The sequence below is a fragment of the Peromyscus eremicus genome, chromosome 11 (assembly GCF_949786415.1).
Source record: "Peromyscus eremicus chromosome 11, PerEre_H2_v1, whole genome shotgun sequence".
Taxonomy (NCBI): Eukaryota; Metazoa; Chordata; class Mammalia; order Rodentia; family Cricetidae; genus Peromyscus; species Peromyscus eremicus.
Genome location: NC_081427.1, coordinates 35,036,500 through 35,050,127, shown reverse-complemented (window position 1 = coordinate 35,050,127; position 13,628 = coordinate 35,036,500). Strand labels below are relative to the sequence as shown.

General features: G+C 37.7%; 1 protein-coding gene across 1 annotated transcript in view; it reads left to right on the top strand.

Moving 5' to 3' along the window:
- Window positions 1–12,799, top strand: part of Hcn1 (hyperpolarization activated cyclic nucleotide gated potassium channel 1) — a 379,984-nt gene extending 367,185 nt beyond the window's left edge. The window contains exons 7-8 of the mRNA XM_059276444.1: window positions 8,001–8,165; window positions 11,794–12,799. Of these exons, the coding sequence (XP_059132427.1) occupies window positions 8,001–8,165; window positions 11,794–12,731 (1,103 nt within the window). The 3' untranslated portion in view covers window positions 12,732–12,799. The remainder of the gene's footprint in view (window positions 1–8,000; window positions 8,166–11,793) is intronic.
- The last annotated feature ends 829 nt before the right edge of the window (window positions 12,800–13,628 follow it).

Here is a 13,628-nt window from a genome sequence, read left to right as displayed (position 1 = left end):
ACTAGACATCTCTCACCACCAAGTGAAAACTCCAGTGCGAGGAATGAGTTACATGTAGCAGAAATTGTAATTGGTCTTAACACTAAAAACCTGGAGTCAGATACCGGGGTGAAAGCTAAAAGATCAGAGAAGCAGAGCAGTCAGCTACTAGAAAGACTTCTTACCTCTAGTAGTCCTCAGACTGAAAGGGGGCTAAGCTTCTGTCTCCTCTCACCTTATATTCCTCTCTCCACTCAGTCATATCACTTCCTGTCTCTACCTCCCTAGTACTGGGGAGATCCCAAGGGCTGGGATCAAAAGTGTAGGCCACCACTGCCTGGCTCTGTTTCTCTTTTAGGCTGGATCAATCTTGTGTAGCCCAGGGTGGCCTTGAACTCACAGAGATCTGTCTGCCTCTGCCTCTCAAGTGCTGGCCTCTATGGCTAACTAGTGGCTTGGTGTATTCCACCACTGCTTGACCTCTATGGCTTAGCTCCACACTCTAATCTTCAAGCAAGCTGTATTTGTAGATCACAAACAAAATATCACCACAGTTACATATAATTGAGTTGTTGGTCAAATAGGCCCCATGGAAACCCCCAAATAACTCTGGCTATTGCCAAGACTATTGGTTTCTCACCATAAGCTGACAGTAAGACCCTATTGCTGAAGACAACACCCACATATCTCATCAAACATGGAAACTAGAAGTCAACCTGGTGCCTAACTAGAGCCTTCACCCCTATTGACTTGTTTCTTATCCATCAACTGTTATGTACCACTAATGAAAGTAGGTAGTCACTGACATGAATTCTTATTGTCAATATATTTGAGTCTATATTAAAAAATAAATAAATAAATTTATGTCACTTACATGATTACAGTGTTATTTATATTATTACAATTATTACCTTGATTTTGTTGATTAGTTGTCATACAGAATGATGCTTCATGGACGGGAAAAAGATCAGTAGAATCTTAGCTTCTTCAAGATCAGTTTGTGAGTGTAGGTGTTCTCTTAGTTTGAAGATTTATTTACTCAATAACTTTCTATGCTTAGCTTTCACAGAGATTGCCAGCTGGGAATGACACTGACCATTGAACATTGGTTTTCAACTCAGTTCCTGGCCTCTCTCTGGCTCCCTGCACAGAGCAGACAAAGATCTCATTGTGACCTATCAAAGGGAAAAGGAAAAAGTGGAATATGATAACCAAAAGGATGCATAAACATACATTTCCTAAAGGAGTGATGTATAGGAATAGGTCTGGTAGGCATATTCTGGGAGATGGCTTAGGGTTAAGTTCTGAGATTTTATTATGGACAGCACAAGGGATTGAGGTGGGGGAGATAAAACACCATAGGAATTTTAGAGGCAGGGTTTGTAGCTACTCAACTGCCTTCAGGAACAATGAATTCAGTGACCCAAGAGCCCGTACTGGTGGAGGGGGCCACCAAGCCTATAACACATGCACGGTTGGATTTCCAATCATTCCCTATGTAGAGAAATAGCAGGCTTCTTTATTGGTCGTCTTCTGATGAAAACCTACTCCTAGGAAGAGTTCTCCAGGCAGATCACTAGTCTTGTATACACTCATACACTCGTTAGAATTCTGTGATAAAAGCATAGCACCTCGCACACACAGGAAAACCCTGCCTCTGGTGGACCTTTCAATAGGAGCAACTAGATTAATGTAAGGCAAAGTGTCATGAACTAAAATTTTCTCTGGATGCCAAAGCTTTGATTATTTTCCCCTCAAATAAACTTTTATCATCACTCAGAGGACAGTTGATACTTTTCTTTTATGTCTAGCTTCAGATCCATGGGTTGGCTATTGCCTGTCAAGTTCAGTTGCAGACCCATTTCGCAATGACTTGTGGAAAATTTTGCTCCGTGCTTGGTACAGTGGTTTTTGCTCAGGCAAATCCCTGTCACTCATTTCTAAACTTATCAAAATTTCTTTATATATTTTTATTTTGACTACTAAAAACACCCCTTTCAGTTTATTTTGCACACCAAATATAGATGAATATTCTTGTGCCACAGATATTTGGTAAAGAATCTGCCTTTCACAAAAAGATGAGTTGAGTGATTTTTCTACACAGAGTAAGATATTTGTCATTTCCTAAAACAGTATTTTACATATAGACTCATTCCTTAAAAGCCCTGCTATAGCATTATAAACAAAGACCAATTTTTTCCATTATTAGAGGATTGTGCTCTATACCACATCAATGTACAATGATCCTATATTCTTACATGGCCTGTGACCCCTCCCTCAATAAACAGTGCTCCATGAACTTGGATTCAAGACTACTGCATCCTACTGCCATCTTCCTACTACTGTTTTCTTTTCTGTCTTCTTCTTCCCTCTGGCCTATGGAGTGTAGTCTCTCTCTCTGATTCAAAGCTGGTGTAAGTCCCTTCGTGTTACTCCAGGCAAACAAAGACCATCTACATCATAATTAATGATGTGCAATGTAAAGTCATAGAAAATAAGTAGAAGAAAATTTGTCTTTGGAATGAGTTTTAAGCTTTTTTAAAACATAATGCTTGAATTTCTAATTTGGAAAAATTGGTGTAATTTCCTCATTATGTATTCCTCGTGACTTCAAAATATTAGTAGTAATAGGGGAGTGGTTACAATTATTATCCCTTAATTTCTATTCCTTTTATTTCTTTTATCCAATTTCTTTCAAATAAGGAGCCTGGCTTCAGATGTAAATCTGATAACTACAATTACTCATTTTCTTGAAAAACCTATATCTGACAACACCTTGGAACTTGGAAAATGCAGAATTTAGGTCTTTTCTAGATTAGAAAACCCTAAATATGCTTTTTAATGAGGTATCCAGATAATGGCTATGAACATTAAAGCGAGAAAACTCTCTAGAAATTGGAGTTGATCACTTACTTTTGTATTAAACAAACCATAAAGGTGTACATTCAAATTTTTATTGTCACATAAGGATGCATGAAAAGTGTGTGCATGTTAATATGAGGTAAGAGAGTTGGGTGAAGTATTTGAGTCAAATAACTTTTTTTGTAGTAGTAGACCTGTGTAGTAAATATACAGAGAATCTTTCCTAAGATAGAGAGAAGTATTTCTGTAATGTTTTTGTCCTGTTTTTGTGGGAACATATTCAGTGACACAAGGAAAACAGAGCTGACAAGAAATCACTTCCCAAAACACATCTAAGGTCTCTCAGAGCTGGAATCATTTGATGAATTTTTCAAGAAATTTATAATTCAAGGTGCTTGATTAACTTTTAAAGAGTTGAGTGTTGACAGGTTTAAAATCAAAAGGAAAGGACCGGGGTGATCTGGTAGATTTTTAAAGCAAGTTAGAAGCAATAAGTCAGTGTCTTGCCCTCCTTAGTTTTGTTACATTTAGGGCCATTGAAAATTCAAACCCATGCATGTTCACACCGGCTAACACAGGAATGACAATTGCTATTTCTTATTTAGCCAACATATAGTTGAAGAATTCCTAAGATAATCAGTATCTAGTATTTAGCTTACCAAAGTTTAGTGGTATAAGTATGTATTTCATATCAGTTTATGAACAATACCATGTAAAGCTGATTTATATAGACTCTAGATAGCCACAGAGTCACAGTGGAATGAAAAGACAACAATGTAAATTGGAAGAGGAAGGGAAAGAAGCAAAGGGCTTAAAACCACAAAGTTCAGTGAAAACATACATACAGACAACAACAGAACATGATGTCACCTCAAAATGTTTGTAATCAATTGGAATGAGATGAGCGTCTCATGACTTCTAGAAGATAGAGCCAATGGCCCAGCAGTTAAGAGCACACACTGCTCTGGCAGAGGACTAATTTATAGCTTTTGAGAGAAATGAATCAGTTCAATATAGGGTGAGAGCTATGATTTGCTTGACAAACCGGTAGCTTTTTAGATGACCTAAGTAACCATAAATAACAATTGCCAACAGGATCGGAGAGAACACACTAACACTACAGGCTGTCCCAGCTCTATGCACATTCAAATGACCAAATCTATATTGGAAAATGTCAAGACTGTTTATTCTGAGTCATTAGAGTATTTATCATGATACACAGTCTGCCAATATGTGACCACTCCTTTATAATATCCATATTTGAAAATTTATCATTATTTGCAAGTAATACACATTATTTTATTACAATTTTTTTTAAAAAACAAAATTCAGCATCCTAAAAAAAAATTTGCTGGTATTACAAATTCCTATTAAGTTTGCTGTGCTACTATAAGAAATTAAAGAAACCATTAAATATTTAGGAACATTCAACACCAAAAGCTTTAAATCTAACTGTACGTTGTAGCCCCTGAAAAAGCTACAAAGTCCTTTTTTTAAAAAAAAGTATTTTCTCTACAAAGGATCTCATCAGCTTTACAAAAATCTGTACAGTTTTTATACTGAAGCTAATGTTGAGCTGCACTTGAATTTCACATTCTGAGCACATACACGCCACACATTTTAGGACAGCCATTTATTCTTCATCGTCATCATCATCATCATCATCTTTGTCTTCCTCCTCCTCTTCTTATTCCTCATCTTCTGCTTCTTCATTCTTCTTCTTTGAGCCTGTTGGCCTACCAGGACCCTTCTTTCCTGCTTCACTTTTAATCTGTTTTAGAAATATAAAATTTGGAATATATAGTAATACAAAACTGTTATTTAATGTTCTGGCCTATCCAGATTTTTTTAGATTTCTTTACAAATCTGCTTAACATCCAAAACACTGCTATAAGACAAAATTGACATGCAAATTGGTAAATCCAGATGTTAATGTCTCTTACACCATACGGAGGCAATATTTTGTTAGTTCTAGTGTAACTAATAGAAAGACCAGAAATATAATAAATATGAAAGAAAAACAAAAGGTGATGTTTTCTGACATATTATTATGAGACACTATGTTAGAAAGCTAAGAAAATTATCTGAAAAAAATAGCCTTTTGCTGCATAATGGATAATTACTCATATTATTTCATGATACTGAGATCTAGGAAATGAAGCAACTTTTGATTCTGTTACAATGAACAGCTTGAATACAACTTTTTCCATAGTTTCTAGACCTTAGGCTAAACACAGGACTTCAGAAAGTCTATCAGGAGTTCCCGATTAACTCTGTGTCACTGGGATGTCATAGTGTTTTAGAGGTCAGCGAAATCCTTCTGAGTTGGAAAATGCTTGAAGCTATTTGCCCTACCTCAGGAAATAACTGCTTATATAGGTGACAGTCATGTCAAGTGGACTTAAATGTTTAGAATCAGGGTTAACGAATGTCAGCAAAAATAGCATTGGGCAGATAATACATCTCATAGCCAAAGGATTATTAAATGTAGTTGCACGGTGTGCTGGGGCAAATCTAATCTCTCGAACCACAGTCTTCCTGACGTTGAAATTGGAACTAGCGATCTAATGTGCCTGTGACAGGGCACGTAACTGACAGTTTTCATCTTTGCCAAGTTCAGTAACCTTTCAGCCACATCTGTAATCGCTCTGTAAAGCACTCTGGGAAAATCCTACCTAGATTTTCTCTCCTACCTATAGTTGCTCTTGTTATTTGAAAGAGCAGTTATAATATATTACAACATAATCTACAGATGAATGGTATTTTCACTAAGTGCATTTGTGCTGAAGATCTTCCTCCGGTGTATGGAACTGCAGACTGAATCTGGGGCATTGTGGACACTAGGAAGCACTCTTCCACTGAGCAACTCCATGGCCCCACACTAAAAGAAGTGTTTGCACTTAGGTCATTCCTAGCTAGGTTCTCAAAAAATGAACGAAGAGGATAAGCAGACAGTTGGAGAAAGAAATAGGATTTAGAAGATATGTGGACACTCTTTCATAAGCTTACATTTTAGAATGCAGATTAATCAGGAATTCTATTTCACTTCTGGGTTCTTTTTTCATCTTGTTTATGGAATCAACTTGAGCACCCCAAAGCAACTTAAATTTTCTACTAATGATTTATGATATGTCTATATCTAAGAAAAAATTGGTAAATTTTCTTTATTAAGACCTAGCAAAAACTTTATAGATATTTTGTGTGGCTTAAACTAGGAACATGACAAGTTCTATTAAAAATGTGTTGTATTTGGCAGGGGAGCCAATGTTGTATTCTCTAAATCTCAATAACAGAACATAGTGTCATAGTTTCTTTATAGACTGAAAATTCAATTAGCAATTCATTTCATAGACTATGTTGCTTTTTTGTTCATTGATTCAGAAAATATTAAGCAACTATTATGCACCATGTGGACACTATATGTATACAGGCTAATGAGACTTTATAGGCTAGACACGAATAAAGTCTATACTACAAATTCGATACTCGTCAAACTCTTGAGATGTTAATATACAATAATGTTCAAAGAATGTAGATATTTTTCTGGGTCTTCTCAACTAAAAGCCATCAGTCTAGGCTACAATCGAGGATTTAAAATCCTCAGGCCAGTATCCTTCATACTATACAAAACCAAGAATCCCTTAAAAACCACATGCATTTTGATGTGTGGAGCTAGATATCAATACAAAACTATTACTGCTCTACAGTGCCATCATGGTCAGATGTTTGTTTCCATCCAGATTCCTGGAGAAGGAGGAGAATGCTGTCTGGTTTGTTCATTTGTTCTCCTTTCCGCCATCTTGACATCTATCTCTGTATTTTATCCATGTAAATAACTATAGCTTATAAAACAGTGTAAATATCAGTCTACTTGCACACTATTTCCATAAATTTAAGTGTCAAGTAAAATCCTTCACTGAACAGTAGAGATATTTCAAAAACTTTAATTATGTAAGAAACTTTGTGATCATAAGTTTATTTATATTTGCATGTACTTGTTTATTTTTTATGTGTTTGTGCGTGTGCATACATGTGGGTGGGCATGTGCCATGGCATATGTTTAGATAGAGATCAGAACACAGTTGTGCCAGTCAGTTCTTTGCATCTACACCATGAGTCCCAGGGATTGAGGCAGTTAGCATTGGCAGGAAGTGCCCTTACCCATTGGACCATCTCATGTGCTTCAAACTGGCCATTTTAAAGACAAGAAAAAATGATATTACTTTCAAGTTTTAAAAAAGGCAATGCTTACAAGAATTTTATTTAATTAATAAAAATTCGAAGATAATGTTTTGTAGCAAAATGGAAATTCTAATCAGAAACATGAAGTTGCCATATTTTGAGGATATTAATTTTAGTAAAGAGTTCTTGGGTGGTATTTAATAAGGAGGCCACATTTGTGTATTTGAAATACTCTTTTCTTCATTCTAATCTCAAAAAGAATACATAGAATATTCTAAGGTGTCCTGTCATAGAGTCACCTGGAACTCAGCTCTGATTTTATTTTTATTTTTTACTATACATTTTCTGAGCCCGCGCTTAGACTCACTTCCGATTCTCTCTACACCATACTACCTGCTTCCTGCCCCCTAGAGTTCTTTTGATTATAACTTTTCCTTTCCAATTTGGTTAGAAATTTCTTAATGTCATTGAGATAAACCACCCTCTCTTTTTCTCAGAACTTGGGGACTTCCTTCTCTCCCATTTGAACCCAAAGCCTTAATTGTTTTTACAACATTTACAGTTTTTAAAATGGACATTGTCCAGTGCCTGATGGTCAGGCCTGAAAACATACAGTCAAATAACAGTATACGGATTGACCAGGCTACATTTAGGAATGTGTGTGTATATATACAGATATATACATGTAATAACAATGTGAAAAAAGAAGGCGTGAGTTTGAAGGAGAGTAGGGAGGAGTATTTGGAGAGTTTGGAGGAAGGAAAGGTAAAGGAGCATTGTAATTATAACCTCAAAAATAAAATTTAAAAATGAATATTAGTAATCAGATGGTTTCAATAGCCAAATGAATTTCCTGGTAAATAGAAAACGGATGCCTCCAATCATTAGCTACTCACATGAGGCTTTTAAATTGTTTGAGGCATTCAAAACTTGGGAAAGAACCTTACCAGTGAAGACATTCTCTCTTCTTTTTACAGAAATTTGCCTGCTGACCAAGGGCCGGCGCACCGCCAGTGTCCGAGCTGATACATACTGTCGTCTTTACTCCCTTTCGGTGGACAACTTCAATGAAGTCTTGGAGGAATACCCAATGATGAGAAGAGCTTTTGAGACCGTTGCTATTGACCGACTCGACCGGATAGGTACTCTTCAGCTTTCCATTTCCTCAAGCACAATTTCATTTTAGGTTTGAATTCTAGTGCATAGATATCTTGTTAATTTGTGTGAAAAAAAAAAAATAGCACACAGCTCTGTAGTACATAGTTGTTTAGAAAGACCTGAGGTAGCTCCTTCTCCTTCTAAATGCTCTGGATTGATTTGTTCATGTCTGTTTTCACTAGCTACGCAATCTGATAGCCCAAGTGATACCACTTCAGTTTGAATCGTCAGGTAAAAAGCACTGGTACAAATTCCAGATAGCACTAAAATAGTAGTGAAAGCCAATATCATGAGTCTGTATTACATTCCATATTTTATTATAAGGTTCTTTTTATCTTTAAGGGCCAGTTTTACATTTTATACTTATATTAAAAAAAAATTAAAACTTACGCAAGTTTTAAATCGGGCTCAGCAGAAACATCAAAATGTTTGTAATACAGACTCAAACAGAACAAGCCTTTGTAGACATGCCCTACATAGATGTTTCTTTGCAAACATCAATGATATGAAGTATTTTATGCTACAAAACAAAAAAGTATGTTAACTAGAACTTATTAGTTATGCTAAAGATTTGCGTAGTTTCTCCCAGCAACATTGTCTTGCTGTTAAATTCGCTATCCTGGAATATGCCGAAAAGATCATTTGAGTTCATTCTTCAAACCTTAACCAGTTTGTCCACCTTACCTTTCCTTCCCCTCTTCCTCAGCATAGTTCTGCACTAGATTCATAATTCAGCTTAAACACTATTCCCTGTAGAGACTTTTTCTTGCTTCTCACCACATACTAGGCAGAATTCCCTTGATGCATTCTCATATAGTCTCCTACATTCCCCTCTCACAGCCCTGCCTTTGTTACAGTAACTGTTCTAAAAAAAAATACTAAACTTTATGGGGAGAGCATCTTTAACTCACCATTACACTTGCAATATCTTGTCCACAATGCATGTATGTTGAAGGGGGAGGAAGGAGGAGGGAGTAAATATACCTGAAGCAGATGGACTTGGGGTCAGCTAGAGGTAAAGAAAAGGTGTCTCGAGATCTTCATTGTTAAAAAGGTAAGGTCTTATTTTTTTTATGACAGCTTCTCACCCATCTTTCTTTCCCTCTATGTAGCACAGAATGAAAGACTTTAAGGGTGAAAAAATAGATGAGGTAAAGTAAAAGTAGTGTGTGGACATTATCACAGGACACACACACACACACACACAACAAAACAAAACAAAACAACAAAAAAAACCCCAGAAGTTCATAGTGCCAACTTAGCGAGTTAACATAGTCATCCACAGAGACGGTACCCATGAAATAAGTAGAAATTCCTAAAAGCAGGATTTGAAAACAACCTCATTTTTTTTTTTTTTTTTTTTTTTTTTTTGCTATATGAGTGTTCATGTTAGACACAGAGACTAACTTCTGAGTACTTGGGACTGATTTCCTAAACAAAATGGGTATCTTCAGATAAATTATTAAAATTCACTATATCCAGTAACTTCTATTAGTCTGGTTCATCTTCATTCTCTTCAAAATTGTAATTTCTCAAGAAAATTCTATGAGGTTGTTTTAATCAACAGTACAAGCAATAATGTTGCTAGGAAGCACCCACATTTTTATTTTTGACCCTGATAAAACTCCAACAGTGCATTAAAGCTAAAGCAACCATTTTAATTCTTTTCACAAAGATACTTCAATTATGAAATGTTGACTGTTCAAATACAAAGCAACACTGTCCATCTCAGTTGTGAGATCAATACTTAAATATTTATTGTAATTATTTAAGGTAATATATCAAATAAATAAACTGTATTGTAATATATCAAATATATCTGTATTCATTACTAATACTAACATAAGAGGATTTTTCTTTAGGAAATTAGAGAAGCTTTGAGGAAAGGAACGACAACTATTTTGACAATGATATAAAATGACCACTTCTCTCATTATCCAAGAAATTTATTCATTATCCAAGAAATTTATTATACAGCATCCTGTTGAAAATGTGCTCAGTTATTTTGAAATGTTACTATTTAGCAGCGAAGCATAATTTATTCACTTTTCAGTTACCAAGCTCATTGGGTATTTTTATTGAAAATAGATTATTCTCTCATATAATACATTCTGGCCAGTTTCCCCTCCCTCCATTCCTTCTAGACACTTCCCCACCTCCCCCAGATCCACTTCACCTCTGTTGTCTCCCCTCAAAAGAAAAAAAAAAAAAAAGCAGACCTCCAAGAGACAACAACCACACACGACAAAACAAAATACAATGAGAGACAAGGCAACCCAAGAGGAGAAGAGTCCCAAGAGCGGGAAGAGTCAAAGACACACCTGCTCCCACAATTAGGAGAATCACAAAAACACCAAGCTAACAGCCACAACATATACACAGAGGACCTGGTGCAGACTCCTGAAGGCCCGGGGTTTGCTTCGAAGTTTCTGTGAGCCCCCGTGAGTCCTGCTTAGTTAGTTCAGTTGGCCATATTCTCCTGGTGTCCTCCATTTTTTTTTTTTTTTTTTACCAAAGTGTGATTGATTCTAATTAATATTCTACCAGGGAATGCCTATCTATTGCAAAGCTCTCGAAAAAAAAAAATTATGATAAGAAGTAGAACTAAAGCTTATTTTTGTCCTGGAGTGAGCTGAGAAGTGCGGAGCTCTGTGTTTTTTCCCTAACAGCCTCTATTACAGAGGAGGAAAGCTCCTGAGGCACCCCACACTGCGCATGTGCATAAGCATCCCCCTAAGGAAATTTGCTTGCAAATGCTAAAACCTGGAACCCATGTCAGGTTGTTCACATGTAATTGGTATTTGTATTTTTTTTAAAACTCCTGAGATGAGAGAAATATGCAGCTAGAATGAAGAGTCATTGGTGCCTGGCATTAGTCAAAGGCTGAATCTCTTGAGATAGTTGCTCGTCATGATACTCTATCTGTATAAAACAGTACCAGATTGAGCAATCTGGGTCTGGTCTGAGGGACTGCCTTTCTACAGGCACCCAGATGATTCAGATGAAGCCAATCTGTCATTGGTATCAAGGCTTCACCATCAGAATTTCTTCCTTTCTTCACAGCCTCTTCACTGTCTAACCCAAATTTCTAAGCAGCGATCTTAACCTTCCCAAGTGATAAATACGATGAATACATCTGCTCCACAATCCTGAGCATTGTGTAAATGGTTCTCCCTAAAGCCTTCTGTTGATTGTGTGTCCCGAAGCAAATGCTGCAGTGATGTCTCTGACTCTCCTTTGCCTTGCCTTACAAACACAACTCGAAAGTAAAGTAATGATTCTAGGCCCAACCTGACCCAAACACCCACGCTTCTCTACTACACCACAAATTATGCTCCTGTTACATAGGTACATTTCTTTTGTAAAGTAGCTTCGTTTTTTTTTACCACCTTTAGTCTTTCCAATTTTTCTTGAGTGTGAGATTTCTAAGCAGATGAAACATTGTGCACAAGGCAGATGTTCTCCTTCTGTTTGGTGGTGACAGGTGAGGTTCTTGACTTCTAAATCCATGGGTCTTAACTCTGACATACATCACCCTGGAGTAGCCAGTCTCTTGTGCCATTATTAGTTACTTTCAGCCTGTCTAAGTGCCTATTTTTCCTTTGCTGATAGGCAAGAAAAACTCCATTCTCCTTCAGAAGTTTCAGAAGGATCTGAACACTGGTGTGTTCAACAATCAGGAGAATGAGATCCTCAAGCAAATTGTGAAGCACGACAGAGAGATGGTTCAAGCGATCCCGCCAATCAACTACCCTCAAATGACAGCCCTGAATTGCACATCATCAACCACCACCCCGACCTCCCGCATGAGGACACAATCTCCACCAGTCTATACGGCAACCAGCTTGTCTCACAGCAACCTCCACTCGCCCAGCCCCAGCACACAGACACCCCAACCCTCAGCCATACTCTCACCCTGCTCCTACACCACAGCAGTCTGCAGTCCTCCTGTACAGAGCCCCCTGGCCACACGAACTTTCCACTATGCCTCTCCCACTGCTTCGCAGCTGTCACTCATGCAGCAGCTACCGCAGTCCCAGGCACCCCAGACTCAGCAACAGCAGCAGCAACAGCAGCAGCAACAGCAACAGCAGCAGCAGCAGCAGCAGCAGCAGCAGCAGCAGCAGCAACAGCAACAACAACCACAGACACCTGGTAGCTCCACACCGAAAAACGAAGTGCACAAGAGCACGCAAGCGCTTCATAACACCAACCTGACCAGAGAAGTCAGGCCCCTCTCGGCTTCGCAGCCCTCGCTGCCCCATGAGGTGCCCGCTATGATCTCCAGACCTCATCCCACTGTGGGCGAGTCACTGGCCTCCATCCCTCAACCTGTGGCAGCTGTCCACAGCACGGGCCTTCAGGCGGGGGGCAGGAGCACAGTGCCACAGCGTGTCACCTTGTTCCGACAGATGTCCTCGGGAGCCATCCCCCCCAACCGAGGAGTGCCTCCAGCACCCCCACCACCAGCAGCTGTGCAGAGAGAATCTCCCTCAGTCTTAAACACAGACCCAGATGCAGAAAAACCGCGTTTTGCTTCAAATTTATGATCCTTGCTGATTGTCAAAGCAGAAAAGAAATACTCTAATAAACAGAATATTCTCAGATATTATTTTAATCTATCTGGTGATAGATCCCTATAGCCTACTCTGAAAAGATATTTTAGACAGCTCTGGCCTACATGCAAATGTAAAAACATATATACATATATAATTAAATAAATATACATATCTCTATATATAAATGCCCAGGAGAAGTTCAAAAGACTTGTATAGCATTCAGTGTTACATGTCTTCCTTTCTTTAAAACCATTAAAGGATTTAACACATTGTTGTAAGATCATTGATTTCTAACCCACTTTTACTTAATTCCTTTGATATATGTATTTCTCTCTTTTATGAAGAGTCCTTGGGGGGTCAATGGCATCAAAACTCAGATTTTAAAAAGGCAACTCCAATTAGTTCCAGAAGAGCACCAATCAAAGCTTTCCTTCATTAGCTGTGCCTCTGTACCTAGATTGCTAATTATGTGGGATGAAATAACCCAATCCCAGTTTGTAGCTCTAAATTGTATTTTGGTGCTTTAAATTTTGAGTTAGGTGAAGGAACACACTACATGCTCAGCCACCATAGAAGACTAACATCGCCACTACTAAGGCTTTCTCTAACCTCAAGCATGTTCATTGATTTGGCAGGAAGGTGAGGAGATATTTGTTTTTGTGTGTTATTGGACTTCTACCGAGACTCTGTCGATGTTAGTTGTAAATAACTTTTCCAGCCCAAATAAAAGTAACTCTTCTGTGTTGTATAAAGGTAAAAGTCACTGTTTAAGAATTCAGTTTTATGGCTTCACTTCAAAAGTTAAGAGTTTTAAATTTCACAAAATCTAATAATTGTGACAATTGTTCAACTGTAATGCAATGGCTTCAGACCTACAATATTATTTTA